The 21519-nt window shown below is 39.4% G+C and overlaps 1 protein-coding gene across 15 annotated transcripts in view; it reads right to left on the reverse strand.

Moving 5' to 3' along the window:
- Positions 1–586: 586 nt before the first annotated feature.
- The window catches only part of FUT10 (fucosyltransferase 10), a 115135-nt gene continuing 94202 nt past the window's right edge, over positions 587–21519 (reverse strand). For 4 of the 15 annotated variants that reach the window (XM_054498044.2, XM_063668620.1, XM_063668617.1 and 1 more), the window contains one exon: positions 17201–17925. In XM_054498044.2, coding sequence (XP_054354019.2) covers positions 17698–17925 — 228 coding nt within the window. In that variant the 3' untranslated portion in view covers positions 17201–17697. Of the gene's footprint in view, positions 806–5530; positions 16869–17200; positions 17926–21519 lie in introns of those variants that run through there. The other 11 variants (XM_063668613.1, XM_063668619.1, XR_010127166.1 and 8 more) reach the window with 7 other exon arrangements.

Below are 21519 nucleotides of genomic sequence, written 5' to 3' on the forward strand. Positions count from 1 at the left end.
ATGTTGAGCAATCACTAGTTTTGGGGTGCTTGGTGGTGAGATCTGGCACCTGAGCCAGCTGCAGTCAGAGGGAGAAAGGGTGGCTTCACCTTGGCTCGGTGACATGCCCTCAGAAGCCAAGAAATCACTGAGCAATTTTTAGGTTTTTAGAATTTATCTCTCTCCTGAGTCTGTCCCAAAAGCCCAAAGCTTGCAACATCTTATTTCCTGTTTGGGGATTTCCTGAAATCAAAACTAAGACTTTGGCCTCGGTAAAGAAACCAATAGAAAGCCTCTTTTTCTGGAATTATGCTTTGTGCATCAGCTCCACTGTACAATTCTGCTTCACCAACTTAACGCTATTTTTACATCTCCTCAGAAAGTGCATTTTTTACTCTCTTTCTTCCTTATCCATACAGCTGTTACTTGTTATTGTCATGCCCCTCCCCACCCGCCGATTTTTTGAAAATTTGAAAGCCTCTTATTATAGTAAAATTTGTTTGGTGTGTTGTTGGTGTTTCAAAAGATAGGCAGAATATGAATTTTGGAGAACCACATCATATTTGTCAGGGTTCTTCAGAGAAACAGAACCGATAGCAGATTACATACAGATAAGAAGATTTATTATGGGAATTGGCTCATTCAGTTATGAAGGTCAAGAAGTCCTACCATCTGTTCCACAATCTGGAGAACAAGGAGGGTTGGTGGTGTAATTCCCTGTAAGTCCAAAGGCCCAAGAACCAGAGGAGCTGATGATGTAAGCCCGGGTTTGAGTCTGAGGGCAGTAGGAGGATAATTCCCAATCTGAGACTGAAGGCCCAAGAACCTGGAATAACAATGCATGAAGGCAGAAGATGGATGTTCCAGCTCAAGAATAGAGAGATAATTCACTCTTCTTGGCCTTTTTGTTCTATCTAAGCCCTCTGGATTAAATAATGCCTGTTTTCATTGGCAATCTTTTTTACTCAGTCTACTGAGTCAAATGCTGATCTATTCTGGAAACACTCTCACAGACACACCCAGAAATAATATTTTACCAGCAACCTGAGCATCCCTTAGCCCAGTCAAGTTGGCATATAAAATTAACCATCACATGTTATCTTCTATAATTGCAAAAATAAAGGAAATTTTGGATAAGAATCAAATTAAGGAGAATAACAGACTTGACTAATGGCATCTTTGTTTCTTAGATCTGAGACTCATATGGGGAAGAGCATAACAAGTAGGGCATGGGGGATGACATCATATGCTATTTTTCTTTGAACTTTATGGTCATTTCCCATAACTATGATCATGGTTTACCATAGTGGCACTTCCAAAATCCCAACAGTACTTCTTTCTGAACTTTTGTTGTTTACACAAATATGTGATCTTTACTTCACAGTCCTTTGTGAGCCTTATTCTGCCAGTACCCACAATGGAGAAATGGAAATACTTTTGGATGCAGAATTACAATGGCAACCTGCAAACAAATCAGGTGAGAGACCACCACACCTAGGCTTTCTTATCAATGGGAGTATCTTTTAAGGCTAACACAGCTGCTGCAGGATTTTCCAAGTGTTTAATATGTGCAAACCAGATTATTTATATTCCAACATCAATATTATATCTTCCTTTCTAAAGAAGGGAAAAACAGGCTCACTTATAAGTGCTGACAGAGGCTCCCTTCCACTTGTAAAGAGCTCATATTTATATTAAAGGTTATAAGAGTACAACTGGGTTTTTCCATATCAATGTGGAAAATGAACAGCTTTTTCAGGAGTATTGCAAAAAAAATTGCAGCAGCCTTCATCGATCGATTTAAATGCTGATCTGTTCTGAAAACTCCCTCAAAGACACACCTAAAAATAATGTTTTACCAGCTACCTAGGCATCCCTTAGTCCAGTCAAGATGATATAAAATTAACCATCATGCATTATCATAAACCAACTTGGGTTTGAAATTTGGATCTGCCATTTGTTAGTTATATAACCTGGGATGTTATATTTATATTGACATGTCCTGCTTCATCATCTCAGACAATAACATCACATTTATTTTAATATGAGCTTCTATCTTTCCTATCTCCAAAAGGTTCTGATCTTCTTTTCTAACTGTTCTAATAAATCTAAGAATTTTAGGGGCCTATTAGCCCAAGGAGTTGTTCTTGGTTACAGAGAGAAAACTGAAAAAATTAATCGGTACGTTAGAAGACCCCATTCTCTACCACCATTATCCTCTTGGAAATATATATATATGTGTGTGTGTGTGTGTGTGTGTGTAAATACATATATGTGTGTGTGTATATATTTCTCTCTGTATATACCTCTTAAGTTTTCTTTTGTTTTCCCCTATTCCTTTTCCTCCTATTTTTCTCCTTCTCTTAATTCTCTCAGTCCCAAAAATTTGTTGTGCATGCACATACACGTGCACACACACATGCAGAACTACATAAAAAACTGTCCTGTAGACCTGGGAGTTAAAGCCTGAGTCACCACTCCAGACTCTGTTTTCCCAAAGAATCTCCACTCATAGGCAACTGGTCTCCTCTCTAACAGGCAGCCTCAATCAGGGTCTCTTTAGTCCATTAGAGATGTTCTAATACTGTTGAACCTCAGAAAAGAAGGGGGTCCATGAATCTAATCATGAGAAGGCAATCAGATAAATCTACATTATGGGATATTCTACAAGACAAGGCTGGGCACAGTGGCTCACGCCTGTAATCCCAACACGTTGGGAGGCCGAGGTGGGCAGATCACTTGAGTCCAGGAGTTCAAGGCCAGCCTAGGCAACATGGCAAAACCCCATCTCTCTATATAAAAAATACAAAAAAATTAGCCAGGTGTTGTGGTGTGTTTCTGTAGTCCCAGCTACCTGGGAGGCTGAGGTGAGAGGATCACCTGAGCCCAGGAGGTGTAGGCTGCAGTGAGCCAGGATGGCGCCATTGCACTCCAGCCTGGGCAACAGAGCAAAACGCTGTCTCAAAAATAAATAAGTAATAAATTTTAAAAAGGGATATTCTGTAAGATAAATGTTTTTGACTCTTCAGAAATGTCAGTGTCATAAAAGACCAAAACCAAAGTGACACAAAATAAAACAGGAGAACTGGTCTAGATTAACAGAGGGATGTGTAAAAAATACATGCAATTCTCAACTGGAAAGAAAAAAGAAACATAGCAAATCATCACTGGGGAAATTAGAAAACTGTAAATATGGACTGTGTTTTAAATAATAGTATTGTATCAGTGTTCAATTTATTAGGTGCAATAATGCTCTTGTGATTACTTAGAAGAATGTTACTATGGTCAGAATATTTGTTCCCCTCCCTCCAAAGTTCATGTTGAAATTCTAACCTGCAAGATGATGGTATTAGGAGGTGTGGCCTCTAGGAGGTGATTAAGTAATGAGGATGGCGCTCTCATGAATGGGATTAGTGATTAGTGTCCTTATAAAAGAGACCCAGAGTGCTGGGCTAGCTCTGTAATCCCAGCACTTTGGAAGGCTGAAGCAGGTAGATTGCCTGAGCTCAGAAGTTTGAAACCAGCCTGGGCGACATGGCAAGACCCCATCTCTAAAAAAAAAAAGAGAGCGGGAGACTCCAGAGAAACTCTCACTCATTTTGCAATGTGAGGTTATAGCAAAAAGAGGGTTGTTTATGAACCAGGAAGCAGTCCTGCACCAGACACCACATCAGCTGGCACCTTGATTTTGGGCTTCCCAGCCTCTAGAACTGTGGAAAATAAGTTTCTTTTCTTTATAAGCCACCCAGTATATGACATTTTGTTATAGCAGCCTGAATGAACTAAGACAAATCACAGAAGATGGAGGGGTGAATTGTTACAATGGCTGCAACTTACTTTCAAACAGCAAAAAAATAAAGAGAAATTAAAAGAGATAATGCAAATGTGGCAAAATATTGCCAATTGGTGAATCTAACTGAAGAACATTCAAGTGTTATTTATAGTATTCTTACATCTTTTTTGTACTTCTTAAACTTCTTCAAAATAAGATGTTGTGGGAAAATGGGTTTTGTAAGGCGATGAAGAAGGATCTCTAAGTCTCAATCATTTGCTTTCCAAGAGTTTATGACATCTATTCTCAAATTGCCACTTCTTCCTATAATTGACTTTTGACTTTTCCATAACTAAGATGTTTGGTGAAGGCACTATGTTTTCCAAACACAGAAAATTACTCCCACCCTATAGAACAAAGGGAGCCTCAGTGCCTTAAATCACCATATGTAAAGGGCTTGCACAAGAGGTTCCAGCTAGAGTTCAGATCATCTCCACCAGGAGGCTTTGGATTTGCTCTACCACCACAAAAAGAAACTATTGGCAAATCTTAACTATTGACTTCTCACAATGAAAAGAAGTTTAAAATTTCACCCCACCATAGCTATATTATTTTAGTTTTATTTTGTTTAGTATTATAAAAGCAAGAAAATCAAAAACTATCTACCTCAGCCAGGCACAGTGGCTTACACCTATAATCCCAGCACTTTGGGAGGCCGAGGCGGGCAGATCACCTGAGGTCAGGAGTTCGAGACCAGCCTGGCCAACATGGTGAAACCCCATCTCTACTAAAAATACAAAAATTAGCCGGGCTTGGTGGCACACACCTGTAATCCCAGTTCCTCGGGAGGCCAAGACAAGAGAATTGCTTACACCCGGGAGGCGGAGGTTGCAGTGAGCCGAGATCACACCACTGCACTCCAGCCTGGACAACAGAGCAAGACACCATCTCAAAAAAAACAAACCAAACAAACAAACAAAACAAAAACAAAAACAAAACAATCTACCTCAAATGGTTATTGTGTCAGATAAGTGCCGTTATATATGACAGAATCCAGCAAAGTACCCGGCACACAGGGGACCCTTAATAAATATCAGTAACCAGCCGGATGTGGTGGCTCACACCTGTAATCCCACCACTTTGGGAGGCCGAGGCGGGTGGATCGTGAGGTCAGGAGATCGAGACCATTCTGGCTAACACGGTGAAACCCCATCTCTGCTAAAAATACAAAAATAATTAGCCGGGCCTGGTGGCGGGTGCCTGTAGTCCCAGCTACTTGGGAGGCTAACGCAGGAGAATCGCTTGAACCCAGGAGGCGGAGCTTGCAGTGAGCCGAGATGGCGCCACTGCACTACAGCCTGGGTAATAGAGTGAGACTCTGTCTCAAAAAAAAATAAAAATAAAAATAAAATAAATAAATAAATATCAGGAAACTTTTTTCTTATCCAAGGATCCCATCACCAGAGAATGTTTCTGAATATAGTGGTACTGAAACACCTTTTCCTCCCCTACAACCCCTATAGCTCAAATGACCACACATCCCAGTTTATGCCTATTGTTCTGGCTTAACCAATAGTGCCTCTTCCACTCTCAGAGTGCCCCAACTTGGATAATAAATTATAAGGTCCCTCTATCTACTGTTTTATTCTTTCCAGAAAACGTATCCTGCTAAAAGGCACAGAGAGCTGCATGGTCTTTCTGAATAAAGGCTACCAAAATGTGTCTTCAATGGCAGCCTTAGAGTCACTGCAAAAATAAACACACAAGCAAACAAATGGGGAGGGGGTGCCCCAGCAGACACGTTTTAATTTTATTGCGGAAGTGATGGAAGTGGTTCATCACTTACAGGTTAACTACACATTTGAGGTGAATTTTAGACCACAGAAACATGAAGTAGTAAACATCTGTGATGAAACTTTGATACTTCAAGATGCTTGTCGTAGGGACCAACATTCTCTCAGACTAGCAGATTATTTCCATGGTGAATGAGTCTTCTTATTAATGGTGTGTGAACTATATACATGATGACTGAAAGCAGCTCATAAGATAAAATCCATCACCTTTTCTGAGGCACTAAGGCTGAGTAAATATTGACTCACCCCAGCCTCTCTACTTAAGGTGAACAGATGTGGATTGGCTGGAGCAGAACTGCTTGCTCCTGTGGGCTCACCATAGTTATTTTCATCCCCCAAGTCAGTTCTTAAATCGTCCAGTGTTGACAGAAAAAAATGCCTCCTCTCCCGGGGAACAGGAATAAACACTGGTATAAAAATTAAAAGGACTTATTCTGGACTTGCCAGCTCACTTCAAATGTGAACTTTTAGTACTTTTAACACATCTCATTAATAATATAGCCCATTTAATATACTCTATAAATAGAATCCATTTGTATCACATTTCATGTTTCAAATAGAGTGACAGAGATTCAGGAGATAAATTTTATCTTATGAGGCATCCACAAAACAGAGAAATAAAAGCTTCCTTGATGTGGTTTACATTTTGCTAAAGCATTTCTGTTCTAATTCCCCGCTATAATTAAAATGTAAGCTCTGTGGTGGCAGCAGTTTTGCGACTTCCATTCATTGCTATATCCCATTTGCCCAAAATAATTCCTGGCACATAGTAAATGCTCAATAAAAATATATTGAATACGTTAATAAATTTCAGGCAGTTTAATATTCTGAGTAATGCAAAATAATCATAGTTTCCTTGTTAGGATTTTAAGGCATTTTTCATGTTCCTGAATACATTTTTTTCCGTGTTTCCCAATTGAAAAACCAAGGCTTCTTTTCACTCATTGATTGATAGCTCTGGTTATCTTTTATCTTATTCCAATTTTCAAATTAAAAAAAAATGATTTTTAAAATCTTCACTTAAGAGCAATCCCAAGACACGTAATTGTCAGATTCACCAAGCTTGAAATGAAGGAAAAAGTGTTAAGGGCAGCCAGAGAGAAAGGTCGAGTTACACACAAAGGGAAGCCCGTCAGACTAACAGCGGATCTATCGGCAGAAACCCTACAAGCCAGAAGAGAGTAGGAGCCAATATTCAACATTCTTAAAGAAAAGAATTTTCAACCCAGAATTTCATATCCAGCCAAACTAAGTTTCATAAGTGTAGGATAAATAAAGTTGTTTACAGACAAGCAAATGCTGAGAGATTTTGTCACCACCAGGCCTGCCTTACAAGAGCTCCTGAAGGAAGCACTAAACATGGAAAGAAACAACCCGTACAAGCCACGGCAGAAACAGGCCAAATTGTAAAGACCATTGATGCTATGAAGAAACTGTACCAATTAACAGGCAAAATAACCAGCGAACATCATAATGACAGGATCAAATTTACACATAACAATATTAACCTTAAATGTAAATGGGCTAAATGCCCCCATTAAAAGACACAGACTGGCAAATTGGATAGAGTCAAGACCCATCAGTGTGCTGTATTCAGGAGATTCATCTCACGTGCAAAGATGCATATGGACTCAAAATAAAGGGATGGAAGAAGATCTACCAAGAAAATGGAGAGCAAAAAAAAAAGCAGGGGTTGCAATCCTATCTGACAAAACAGACTTTAAACCAACAGAGATCAAAAGAGACAAAGAAGGCCATTACATAATGGTCAAGGCATCAATTCAACAAGAAGAGCTAACTATCCTAAATATATATGCACCCAATACAGGAGCACCCAGATTCATAAAGCAAGTCCTTAGAGACCTAAGAAGAGACTTAGACTCCCACACAATAATAATGGGAGACTTTAACACCCCACTCTCAATATTAGACAGATCAACGAGACAGAAGGTTAACAAGGATATCCAGGACTTGAACTCAGCTCTGCACCAAGCAGACCTAATAGAAATCTACAGAAGTCTCCACCCCAAATCAACAGAATATACATTCTTCTCAGCACCACATCACACTTATTCTAAAATTGACCACATAATTGGAAGTAAAGCTCCTCAACAAATTTAAAAGAACAGAAATCACAACAAACTGTCTCTCAGACCACAGTGCAATCAAATTAGAACTCAGGATTAAGAAACTCACTCAAAACCACACAACTACATGGAAACTGAACAATCTGCTCCTGAATGACTACTGGTTAAATAACAAAATGAAGGGAGAAATAAAGATGTTCTTGGAAACCAATGAGAACAAAGACACAACGTACCAGAATCTCTGGGACACATTTAAAGCAGTGTGTAGAGGGAAATTTATATCACTAAATGCCCACAAGAGAAAGCAGGAAAGATCTAAAATCAACACCCTAACATCACAATTAAAAGAACTAGAGAAGCAAGAACAAACAAATTCAAAAACTAGCAGAAGGCAAGAAATAACTAAAATCAGAGCAGAACTGAAGAAGATAGAGACACAAAAAACCCTTAAAAAATCAATGAATCCAGGAGCCGGTTTTTTGAAAAGATCAACAAAATTGATAGACCACTAGCAAGACTAATAAAGAAGAAAAGAGAGAAGAATCAAATAGACGCAATAAAAAATGATAAAGGGGATATCACCACCGATCCCACAGAAATACAAACTAACATCAGAGAATACTATAAACACCTCTATGTAAATAAACTAGAAAATCTAGAAGAAATGGATAAATTCCTGGACACATACACCCTCCTAAGACTAAACCAGGAAGAAGTTGAATCTCTGAATAGACCATTAACAGGCTGTGAAATTGAGGCAATAATTAATAGCCTACCAACCAAAAAAAGTCCAGGACCAGACGGATTCACAGCCGAATTCTACCAGAGGTACAAGGAGGAGTTAGTACCATTCCTTCTGAAACTATTCCAATCAATAGAAAAAGATGGAATCCTCCCTAACTCATTTTATGAAGCTAACATCATCCTGATACCAAAGCCTGGCAGAGACACACTAAAAAAAGAGAATTTTGGACCAATATCCCTGATGAACATCAATGCGAAAATCCTCAATAAAATACTGGCAAACTGAATCCAGCAGCACATCAAAAAGCTTATCCACCATGATCAAGTGGGCTTCATCCCTGGGATGCTAGGCTGGTTCAACATACACAAATCAATAAACATAATCCATCACATAAACAGAACCAATGACAAAAACCACATGATTATTGCAATAGATGCAGAAAAGGCCTTTGGCAAAATTCAACAACCGTTCATGCTAAAAACTCTCAATAAACTAGGTATTGAGGGAATGTATCTCAAAATAATAAGAGCTATTTATGACAAACCCACAGCCAATATCATACTGAATGGGCAAAAACTGGAAGCATTCCCTTTGAAAATGGGCACAAGACAAGGATGCCCTCTCTCACCATTCCTATTCAATATAGTGTTGGAAGTTCTGGCCAGGGCAATCAGGCAAGAGAAAGAAATAAAGGGTATTCAATTAGGAAATGAGGAAGTCAAATTGTCCCTGTTTGCAGATGACATGATTGTATATTTAGAAAACCCTATCGTTTCAGCCCAAAATCTCTTTAAGCTCATAAGCAACTTCAGCAAAGTCTCAGGATACAAAATCAATGTGCAAAAATCAGAAGCATTCCTACACACCATTAACAGACAAACAGAGAGCCAAATCATGAGTGAACTCCCATTCACAATTGCTACAAAGAGAAAAAAATACCTAGGAATCCAACTTACAAGGGATGTGAAGGACCTCTTCAAGGAGAACTATAAACCACTGCTCAACGAAATAAAAGAGGACACAAACAAATGGAAGAATATTCCATGCTCATGGATAGGAAGAATCAATATCATGAAAATGGCCGCCCAAAGTAATTTATAGATTCAATGCCATCCCCATCAAGCTACCAATGACTTTCTTCACAGAATTGGAAAAAACTACTTTAAAGTTCACATGGAACCAAAAAGAGCCCGCACTGCCAAGACAATCCTAAGCCAAAAGAACAAAGCTGGAGGCATCACGCCACCCGACTTCAAACTATACTACAAGGCTATAGTAACCAAAACAGCATGGTACTGGTACCAAAACAGATCTATAGACCAATGGAACAAAACAGAGGCCTCAGAAATAACACCACACATCTACAATCATCTGATCTTTGACAAACCTGACAAAAACAAGCAATGAGGAAAGGATTTCCTATTTAATAAATGGTGCTGGGAAAACTGGCTAGCTATATGTAGAAAGCTGAAACTGGATCCCTTCCTTACACCTTATACAAAAATTAATTCAAGATGGATTGAAGACTTAAATGTTAGACCTAAAATCATAAAAACCCTAGAAAAAAACCTAAGCAATACCATTCAGGACATACGCATGGGCAAGGACTTCATGACTAAAACACTAAAAGCAATGGCAACAAAAGCCAAAATAGACAAATGGAATCTAATTAAACTAAAGAGCTTCTGCATGGCAAAAGAAACTACCATCAGAGTGAACAGGCAACCTACAGAATGGGAGAAAATTTTTGCAATCTACCCTTCTGACAAAGGGCGAATATCCAGAATCTATAAAGAACTCAAACAAATTTACAAGAAAAAAACAACCCCATCAAATGTGGACAAAGGATATGAACAGACGCTTCTCAATAGAAGACATCTATGCAGCCAACAGACACATGAAAAAATGCTCATCATCACTGGTCATCAGAGAAATGCAAATGAAAACCACAATGAGATACCATCTCATGCTAGTTAGAATGGCGATCATTAAAAAGTCAGGAAACAACAGATGCTAGAGAGGATGTGGAGAAATAGGAATGCTTTTACACTGTTGGTGGGAGTGTAAATTAGTTCAACCATTGTGGAAGACAGTGTGGCAATTCCTCAAGGATCTAGAACTAGAATTGCCATTTGACCCAGCCATCCCGTTACTGCATATATACCCAAAGGATTATAAATCATGCTACTATAAAGACACATGCACATGTATGTTTATTGTGGCACTATTCACAATAGCAAAGACTTGGAACCAACCCAAATGTCCCTCAATGATAGACGGATTAAGAAACTGTGGCACATATACACCATGGAATGCTATGCAGCCATAAAAAAGGATGAGTCTATGTCCTTTGCAGGGACATGGACAAAGCTGGAAACCATCATTCTCAGCAACTATCACAAGGACAGAAAACCAAACACCGCATGTTCTCACCCATAGGTGAGAATTGAGCAATGAGATCACTTAGACACAGGGCGGGGAACATCACACACCAGGGCCTGTGGGGGGTGGGAGGCTGTGGGAGGGATAGCATTAGGAGAAATATCTAGTGTAAATGATGAGTTGATGGGTGCAGCAAACCAACATGGCACATGTATACCTATGTATCAAACCTGCACATCATGTACATGTACCCTAGAACTCAAAGTATATTTTAAAAACTTCACTTATAGAACTTTTCAACTAAAAAAAAAAAGTATTTAACTTGTAAAAATTGCTGTCTCCGGTACTTAACACTTCCTTCTTCAGAATTATAAAAACAAATGATAAACAAACTAAAAACATTATTCCACGTCATTATTTCTGCATTTATTCAGTGTCAACAGTAACATTTGTTAATATTATCACCAATCTCCTCAGGAAAGTCTTTTAAGTATTGCGAAGTTGTCAAGCTCAATGTGGTGGATATTCATTTTCCAAAATTTCACTTTTCACTTGCAAGCTGAGATTTTTATCATTGGCAACAAATTCTGTCTCTGAAAGTGACAGGCTCACTTTGTTTTCACGAAAATTATTGACAAAAACACAAGACCGAGTAAGCATAGTTTGTCAGATTTTAAAAATAGTATTCCATGGAAAAAGCAGCGAGTTCAGCTCACAACTCAATCACACAAGCACTGTGAAACTCCTGTTACACTATGATGTGTAGCACAAGTGTTTTACTCTTATTTTTGTCACACAGAATATTAAAAAGACATGTACTGGCCGAGCATGGTGGCTCCTGCCTGTAATCCTAGTACTTTGGGAGGCCAAGGTGGGTGGATCACCTGAGGTCAGGAGGTTGAGACCAGCCTGGCCAACAAGGAGAAACCCTGTCTCTACCAAAAAATAAAAATAAATAAATAGATAGATAGATAGATAGATAAATAAATGTTGGGAACAAGTCCCCCAAAATCTGGACATAAACTGGTCCCAAAACTGGCCATAAACAAAATCTCTGCAGCACTGTGACATGTTTGTGATGGCCACGACACCCACGCTGGAAGGTGGTGGGCTTACCGGAATGAGGGCAAGTAACACCTGGCCCGCCCAGGGCAGAAAACCGCTTAAAGCCATTCTTAAGCCACAAACAATAGCATGAGCGATCTGTGCCTTAAGGACATGCTCCTGCTGCAGTTAACTACCCTAACCTATTTCTTTAATTCGGCCCATCCCTTCATTTCCCATAAGGGATACTTTTAGTTAATTTAATATCTATAGAAACAATGCTAATGACTGGCTTGCTATTAATAAATACATGGGTAAATCTCTGTTCGGGGCTTTCAGCTCTGACGGCTGTGAGACCCCTGATTTCCCACTTCACACCTCTATATTTCTGTGTGTGTGTCTTTAATTCCTCTAGCGCCGCTGGGTTAGGTCTCCCCAACCGAGCTGGTCTTGGTAAATAAATAAATAAATAAATAAATAAGTAAATAAATAAATAAAAGACATGCACTTAAAGGTCAAGATTTAATAAAATTCATATTTTTATTGCTTCACTGAGGGCATTCTTAGGTAAAACTGGCTTTTTTTTTCCCCCATGAGCAGACTCATGAGATGAATTTACTCCGTTTATATAAGAAGCAACTTACGTTACATTCATTCCAAAAGCTCTTGGGATAATATCCTGACCCAAAAGTATTACTATTACCCCCTATCTACAGTAATGGTTTTTAAATATAATTACTTTCATAATCAGTTTTTTTTTTAATTTAGAAGCATAAAATTTCAAATATTCATAATGGCCTATTTGGGCTAGTTGAATCATCTTCTCTGGTAAACTGGGTTGGATGATGTGGTTACGGTTTGTATGGGAAATAAAATGAACAATAAATTTTTGACCTAATGCTCAAAATGCCCTTGGAGGCATTAATCAATTCCAGTTCTGACTCATTTCAGAGGCTTAGAGACAGTAATTTAACTGCTCGTGTCACTGTTCCAGGAGGATACAAAGGGGCAAGGGTATATAGCAGAGAAGAAGCCTCAGGAAGATAAAAGAAAGTCTCTGCTGGTCATGACTGGTCATATCCTCTTTGGGATACAGCCACACCTCTGACTGACCAGAGCCTTGGCTGTTAAGCCCAATGACTCAAGAGGACAATAATCCTAAAGAGTCGCTTCTCCTCAAACACCTCTGCCCTTTGCCGATCTCCTTAATTGGGCCTACTACCAGCACCAATGGTGTTGCTAAATTAATTGGTTGAATTCCAGGATATTGATGAGGCCACATTTTACTAGTGAGAAAGGTTAATATGACTTAAAAGTAAGCTCCCATGCATTGTACTCCATATTCTTGCATCCATATCACATGGAGAGCAAGAGAGGGCTTGTCTCCTAGGAGAAAGGCTGCTCAGGTTCCTCTTCTTCTCCTTCTTCAGTTGATCTTCAGTATGAGCAAGCAGGGTCAAGACCTACAGACCTAGGCAATTTTCTCTCCTCTTTCTTATTGTAAGCACATTGAATAGACTAGTCCCAAGATTCAGAATTGGGAAATGGAAAAGCAGTAAAAGATCCTCTCCTAGTTACACTTCAAATCTAAATAATATGCTCAGATCCAGCTTATACAAGAAATCAGTGTACTGCATTTATGTGGTTTGCAAAGCTACTATAAAGAGGCTATTTGAGTCTCATTATCCTATTGAGAGCTTTGTGCAAAACTCCACCAGAAATCCCACGGAGGGTGGGAAGAGTCAGAGAATAATTTAAGCATTCCTCAGTCCTTGGTTTTAATACCATCAAAATATCAAAAAGCCCTCCTCAAAACCCTTCACACCTCTCTCTCCTGTGTCTTATTCCTATTAGCAATGGCACCTAGTACAATGCCTATTTTGTAACACAATAAATGTGTACCACCCCAGGTACTATCATCAATGATTCCCTTTTTCTGGACAAATCTCAATCAAGCTCTTCAAACACAAAACGGTAATGACCACAGATAGCTGTAACCACTACAACAAGCATCTGTTGAGCTAACTGAACACTAGCTTATTTAATCATCACAATAACCTCACAAGGAGGTTGGATATTATAACATCCATTTTACAGATAAGCAAACTGAATCTTAGAAAGGCCAAATAACTTGACCAAGATAATAAAGACAGTATGTTGCAGAGTAGCAACTAAAACTAGATATTTCTTAGAGTCATCATTCCATATCCCCTTTGAGTTTTTCAGGCATTTTTATGTCTGTAATCAAAGACAACAAGATATATGCTGATATTAGAATTACACAGTAAAGATATTACCATTAACAATAAAAATTGAAAGAAATTTCCTAAAGAAAATTATTTGTAAAACATTCAGGATTGCAAAATTACTTGAAACAAACTAACCATCACTATTCTTGGTCTATTAATTTCTAAATGGTATACTTTGAAGATTCCAAGGAAGATATATGTCACTTATCCAAAGTTGTACTCTTGCTTTAAGGGTAATAAACATAATTCACTGAAAATTAACTCTATACTGATGCTACAGACTGAATTCTGTGTTTCCCCAACATTCATGTTAAAATTCTAACCCCCAATGTGATGGCATTAGGAGGAGGAGACTTTGGAGAGTGAGGTCATAATGGTGGAGACTTCCGAGAGCTCTGTCACCCCTTCTGCCACACAGCAAGAAGATAGCCATCTATGAACCAGGAAGTGGGCTCTCCCAGACAATAAATCTGCTAGCACCTTGATCTTGTACTTCCCAGCCTCCAGAACTATGAGCAATAAACTTCTGTTGCTTATAAGCCACTCAGTCTATTGTATTCTGTTATAGCAGCCTGAGCTCCTAATGAATTGTCATCTTTAGCAGGACTTATGTCCTATCAATGACTTTTTTAATGCACATTTTACTGGGCATTTTACTGGGCAGGTCGGCACTGTGCTTGGATTCATACAGTCTTTTATAGATATTGAGCAGGTTCTTCTAAGTGTAATATACAATGTGTGGCCAAAGGAATGATGTTCATTTTTGCTTATGTCTTTTATTTCTGAGTAATGCATAGAACACTATATGTTTCCAATCTGTTACTAACAATGATAATGACCCCAACTGATATTCTGGTTACTAGAATCTAGTCCTTAACAGCAACAAAGAAGCCAGTCAGCATTCAGCTTCCAAAATATATTTGCTATATGATCAAGGGTCAAAGTTGCAGTCATTTTTAGGTGAAGACTATTAACTAGCATTAGTGATCATTTTCTCCAACATTTCTGAAAAGGCTTCTGACCATTTTGTCATATTGCTTTAAAAAATTAGTCTTTGAATGGCCAGGCACAGTGGCTCATGCCTATAATCCCAGCACTTTGGGAGGCCGAGGTGGGTGGGTCACTTAAGGGCAGGAGTTCAAGACCAGCCTAGCCAATATGCTGAAACCCCATCTCTACTAAAAAAAAAAAAAAAAAAAAAAAAAATACAAAAATTGGCCGGGCCCGGTGGCAGGCGCCTGTAATCCCAGCTACTTGGGAGGCTGAGGCAGGAGAATCACTTGAACCCAGGAGGTGGAGGTTGCAGTGAACTGAGATCGCACCACTGCACTCCAGCCTATGTGATACAGCACGACTTCGTCTCAAAAAAAAATGAAGTTCTTGAAAACAATCCAAGTAAAATGTACTGAAGGACTAAGCAAAATGTTGCATTGTACAAACTCCTTCACAGCCATGAGGCATTCCTCACAACAGTCCTGTGAGGGAGGTTCCTTTCTTAAAATATTTCACAAACGGAGACAGTGAGGTAAAGGGAAAGGTATGGCAAAATGGGATCAACACAGATTAATGATTTTATTTCACTAAACTTGTTCAGGGATAAATACTTCAGAAATGCTTAGAGAGGATTTTATCTATGGACTTGATGAAGAACTAAGATGGAACGAGATTTCATGAAAAGTTAAGGTTTAAGACATACACACAGCACATAAGCACTGGGTATTTGCTTAAGGCATTTATGGGGAAGAACTGAAGTTATCATGATAATATCTTGCCAGAGGCATAAATCACCTCTCAGGCTTTCTTTTGAGGGTTCAAAAAAACACAACTCACTTCATTTTATATGCAATTTAAAATCTGACCTTTAACAAGGAATCCCCCTTTCCAGTCTTTATTTCTTTAATATTATCAAATACAATGGCAGAGCAAGAAATTCCCTTTCATCCTCAATACTACCCATTAAGTATGCTCCTTCATCCAAACAGCGTGCTTCCCTTGAATAATATACAGTGGTTCCAAAATAGTTTGTTACCCTCTTTAGTAAAAACATCAACAAAATTAAATTTCTTAAATGTTGATGAACAATTAAGAATGTTACACAGGGGAAAAAAAAAGAAAAAACCTCCCAAAGCCAGCCCAATCACTTCTTTTTGGATGCAAAAACTAAGGCCCATGGAGGTTAAGAGATATGTCCAAGATCATATTTAGTTAATGAAAGAGCTGGGATTGGGAAGAACCCAGTTATAGACACCTTCTCTCACCCAATGTGATCCTTCTGGCTTCTATAAGGAGGTACTGGTTTTGGTTCTCCTTTCTCACATGCTGGCTGACAAAGCCCAGCCAGAGCTTCCTAATGAAGACACTGCTCACAGCTAAGCACACCAAGGGCACAGCCTTCAATACAATGGGAGCTGATGCTAAGGAAGCACTCATCAACTCTCCCTCATGCCATGACACAGACATGAGCATCACAGACTCTGCCTGTCTTCTGGCTGCCTTCTGAGGCTTGTGGCTTTCCATGATGAAGAATGGAAACCATGACACAACAGTGGCAACAGGCTTTTAGTATCATCTAGAAGCCTCCCCTCCCTCACATGGAAAGAAAACGTGAGCCAGTGTTTTCCTCCTTGTCTTCTGAGATGCTCCAGTAGATGCCCCAGACAGGACAGCTGAACCTTCCCTATAGCAGGATCCGAAATGACAGGAAATGCTCACAAACTGAATGTCTGTAGCTGCCACCATGACAGGTTGCACATCATCCTACGAACAGACAAATCAGCTTCAGCACAATTGGAGTTCCTGGGGGTATTCACTTCTACTCTCACACTACTCAAAATGTCCAGGCTGTCCAGCCTGAATCATAATCATAGCAATTCTTAATATTATTCTGCGCAGCAGAAGGGATAAGTGGTAACATCTCACTAATCAAAACACACAGGAGTTACTGTGTCTTTACAAGACATTCTACTTTGAAGGGAAAATGGGAGGCGATAGGGCAAGGCATAACTAAAGAAAGTGAGAGAGGTGGCTCAGGGCATGGAGAAGAAGGTAGACACACATAAATTCTTTTCACTTAAAGAGGGGATAGCGGATAAACTTGAAACAGCTTTTATTACTCACTTACATCCCTGGAACCAACAGACGGGATCTCTCATTGCCAAGTTCTAATGTATTTCATCTTCATGCTCGGCTGCAGGACACCAGGTTTGCCAAATACCAATAAGCTGTTGAGAGTGAGGTGAGTATCAAGAATCTACATCTAGATCATCTCCCTCCATTGCACAAGGAAAGTACTCACTCTAGGTGAATTTCCACAAAAGGCAGTAAGTATGTGGGTCCGCAGACATGGACATGGAAGACAACCAGTGTCCATAAGAAATATTTCCTTTTTTAGTATAAAAAATATAGAGGCAACCCCTAAGTGTAATTTGCATCTATTCTTTGAAAGGGCTCATTATGAGTACTGCAGCAACTAATTATTATCCTGATGAATAATCAACAGAATAGCTATTACGTTCAAATATTAAGGCAACCTAGAAAATAAACCTCAAGAAGGCTCTAGTCTGTTTCATTCTGATCATTTTTGAAATCAGTCCTTGAATACTAGGCCCCAAAACTCTTGAGATGAAAAGTTTTGATTCCTATCAACCAGCCACCTTAGTGCCTGGGCTTCTTTCTTGGATTGTTCAAAGCTGGATATCCACATCTCTCGCAAAGAGCTCAAAGGCGGAGCCCGGAGTGGTGAGAAAGCAAACACTGTGGGCTCTGGACAACTCAGGTGGGTATCTTCTGCCTCCCATCTTTTGGGTGGTAAGCCCTGCAGGAAGAGAAGAGAGAAATGAATTAAAAACATATGATAACAAAGCACAATTCCCGTGTTCCCATCTCACAAAAATGGAACACAGCACAGACTTTCCTTAAAGCAACAGCTTTACCCCATGGAGTTAAAGGGGAAAGAAAGCATCTCACATATTGCCTTACTTAATTCTTACAGTAAGCATATTAAATAGGTGCTACTACCCCATTTTACAGGAGTGGAAACTAAACCACAAAAAAGTTACATAAATTGCCCCAAACAGTATATACTTAAGATCGAATATAGTTCTCTTTAGATTCTAAAGCCTTCCCCTCCCTCTGGTTATTTATCTGTTGATTTGTTTATTCCTTTTCCCCCTGTTATCCCACCCCTATTCTCCTCCCCATAGGCAAATATTTTAAGATGTTTAACACAGTTCTTTGTATTTGCATGAAAGTGTATTCGAATACTCATTGCAAAATGTGTTCTCAATCTCTGGGCATTTATTTTTAATATACTTATATGCTATCATATATCTCATTTGTTTGCTACTTTTTCACCAAGCATTGTTTTTACATCTATCTATGTTGTCACATGTTACAACTAATCCCTAGTTTTTAATATATTCCCACTGCACTGCACTCAACTGTCCCCAGTACTAAGATGTTTCCACCCAACAATAATGATACCTGACCTTTGCATAATACCTCCCAGCTTCAAAATGCCACCATGAGCTTGGTCCACGCTCAGTCATGGCTTATTTCCATGGTCTCCTAACTAACCCCTTGATTCCACTTCTGATCCTCTGCAGGCTACACTCAGCAGCTCTTCTCATTCCAAGTTCAAGTCCAAGTCTTTAAAATGGCCTACATGTTCAGGATTTGACCTTCCAATAATTTAGAAGGGAGAAAGGGAGAAAAGAAAAAAAGAGGTAAAAGAGAAAGAGGGGAGACAGAAAAACTCCAGGATAACAGAGTGAACACACATATCCAATTTCATTTCCTCCAGAAACACCATTTAAATGAGAGTAAAACGACTGTTCTTGAAAGGCATTAACCTGAAAGAATTGGGAGAATGGAAGAGGGCAGAAGAGTAACAAAACATAGAAGAATAGGAAAATTAGCAACTTCACAGTGGGAAAACCTAGCACATACCACCTGAATCAAGCAATCAAAGTTAACATTACCAGTTATACGTTATGTTGGTATAATGCATCCCCTGATACAGGGGTCCTCACCTCCCAGGTCATGAACCAGTACTGTTCCGTGGCCTGTTAGGAACCAGGCTGCAGAGCAGGAGGTGAGCAGCACGCATGTGAGCACTGCCGCCTGAGCTCTGCCTCCTGTCAGATCATCAGTGACATTAGATTCTCCTAAAAGGGTGAACCTTATTGTGAACTGCACATGCGAGGAATCCAGCTTGCTCACTCCTTATAAGCATCTAATCCCCCACCCACCTACCGGTCTGTGGAAAAATTGTCTTCCACAAAATAGGTCTCTGGTGCCAAAAAGGTTGGGAACAGCTGCCCTAATAGGATGCAATGAGAACACGTTTACCTCTGTGGTATTATTCCCCAAAATCCATAACCCAAGTGTTAACATGAGAAGACATTAGAGACAAACCGTATGAAGGGACATTCTACAAAATACTGACCAGTACTCTTCAAAAGTTATTAAAAATAAGAAAAAGCTTCAGCAACCGTCACAGATTGGAGGAGGCTAATGAAACGTGATGGCTTAATTACAGCCTGGTATCCCAGATTTGATCCTAGCGCAGACAGAGGATGTTACAGAAATATGGCCAAATATGACTAAAGAGAAGTATGACTAGACTCTGCAGTTTAGCAAGCAGTAATGTGCCAATATGAATTTTTTATTGGTGACAAATGTACCACAGTTACGTAAAACGATAGCATGAGGGGAAGCCAGGGAAAAGGCATACAGAACTCTGAACTATCTTTAAAATGTTCTGTAAACAAAATTAAAAGTTTTTTTAGTAAAAGACAATGGCAAAATGCCTTTAAAATTCTGAGAAAAATGAATGTCCATTTTAGTGGTTTACAGTCAGCTAACCTATTGCTTAAATTTAGGGTAGAATGAAGACATTTTCTTTTCTTTCTTTTTTTTTTTTGAGACGGAATCTCGCTCTGTCCCCCAGGCTGGAGTGCAGTGGCATGATCTCAGCTCACTGCAACCTCCACCTCCTGGGTTCTAGTGATTCTCCTGCCTCAGCCTCCCAAGTAGCTGAGATTACAGGTGTCTGCCACTATGTCCAGCTAATTTTTTTTTTATTTTTAGTAGAGACGGGGTTTCACCATGTTGGTCAGGCTGGTCTCGAAATCCTGACCTCAGGTGATCCACCTGCCTCAGCCTCCCAAAGTACTGGGAGTACAGGCGCGAGCCACTGTGCTCAGCTGAAATGAAGACATTTTCACACATTCTCGCATGTACCTCTTCTCAGGAAGCAACTAGAGAGTATGATCAACCAAAACAAGAGAATAAACTAAGAAAACAGGAGACATAGCATGCAGGAAACAGATGTCAACGGAAGGGAAAAAAAGAAAAGACTGCTGGGGAAGTGACATCTCAGGTTGCTGCTCCACACTAAGGTAAAGGACAATGAGCACAGATGGGAGTGGGTCGGAGGCTCCAGGAGAGATCCCTTCCACAAGATCAAGAGAGCTGGACGCCTGCCATATCTCAACATCTTCAGAGGAGAGTTAAACAATCAACAAAGACTGAATGACTGACAGGTACATGGAAAAATAATCAAATAAGAAGGCAATTATTACCTGGGAAAGAAACAAAAAACTGTATATATAAGGGGGAAATGATAGTGTACTACATGGTTTATTTTTAATTACAGTCACACAGTTATATTCAAACACTAAATATAAAAAAAAATAGTATGTAAATGTGTTACTTAGAAACATAGAGTAAATAGGCCAGGTGTGGTGGCTCACTCCTGTAATCCCAGCACTTTCAGAGGCCAAAGCAGGTGGATCACTAGAGGTCAGGAGTTAGAGACCAGCCTGGCCAACATGGTGAAACCCTGTCTCTACCAAAAATACAAAAATTAGCCGGGTGTGGTGGCGTGTGCCTGTAATCCCAGCTACTCAGGAGGATGAGGCAGGAGAATCGCTTGAACCCAGGAGACAGAGGTTACAGTGAGCCAAGATCATGCCACTGCACACCAGCCTGGGTGACAGAGTCAGACTCCATCTCAAAAAAAAAAAAAAAAAAAAAAAACAGGAAAAGAAAAAGAAACATTGGGTAAATACCAAAATAATTAAATAATTAGCTAAATATTGTGGTTGCTTCTGGGAAGGACAGAAAAGGGAAAAGAAGTGGAAGACTGCTGTTTTTGTTAATTAACTTCGTAGAAATATTTGATTCTTCAACCTATATGCATGTATATATTTTTCTTAAAAAAAACTGTCTTAATGGGAAGACAGTCCATTATGTGTCAGGTTTATAATTATTACAATCTTCCTCCATTCCAAATTTAGAAAGCATAGCAGAAAAACCAGCTGGAAATATAAAAATGTGGGTGCTAGTTATGATTGGCTCAACATATTTTCTTTTCTTTAAAACTCCCATAGGAAATATATGAGGA

Source organism: Pongo pygmaeus, chromosome 7 (assembly GCF_028885625.2).
Source record: "Pongo pygmaeus isolate AG05252 chromosome 7, NHGRI_mPonPyg2-v2.0_pri, whole genome shotgun sequence".
Classification (NCBI taxonomy): domain Eukaryota; kingdom Metazoa; phylum Chordata; class Mammalia; order Primates; family Hominidae; genus Pongo; species Pongo pygmaeus.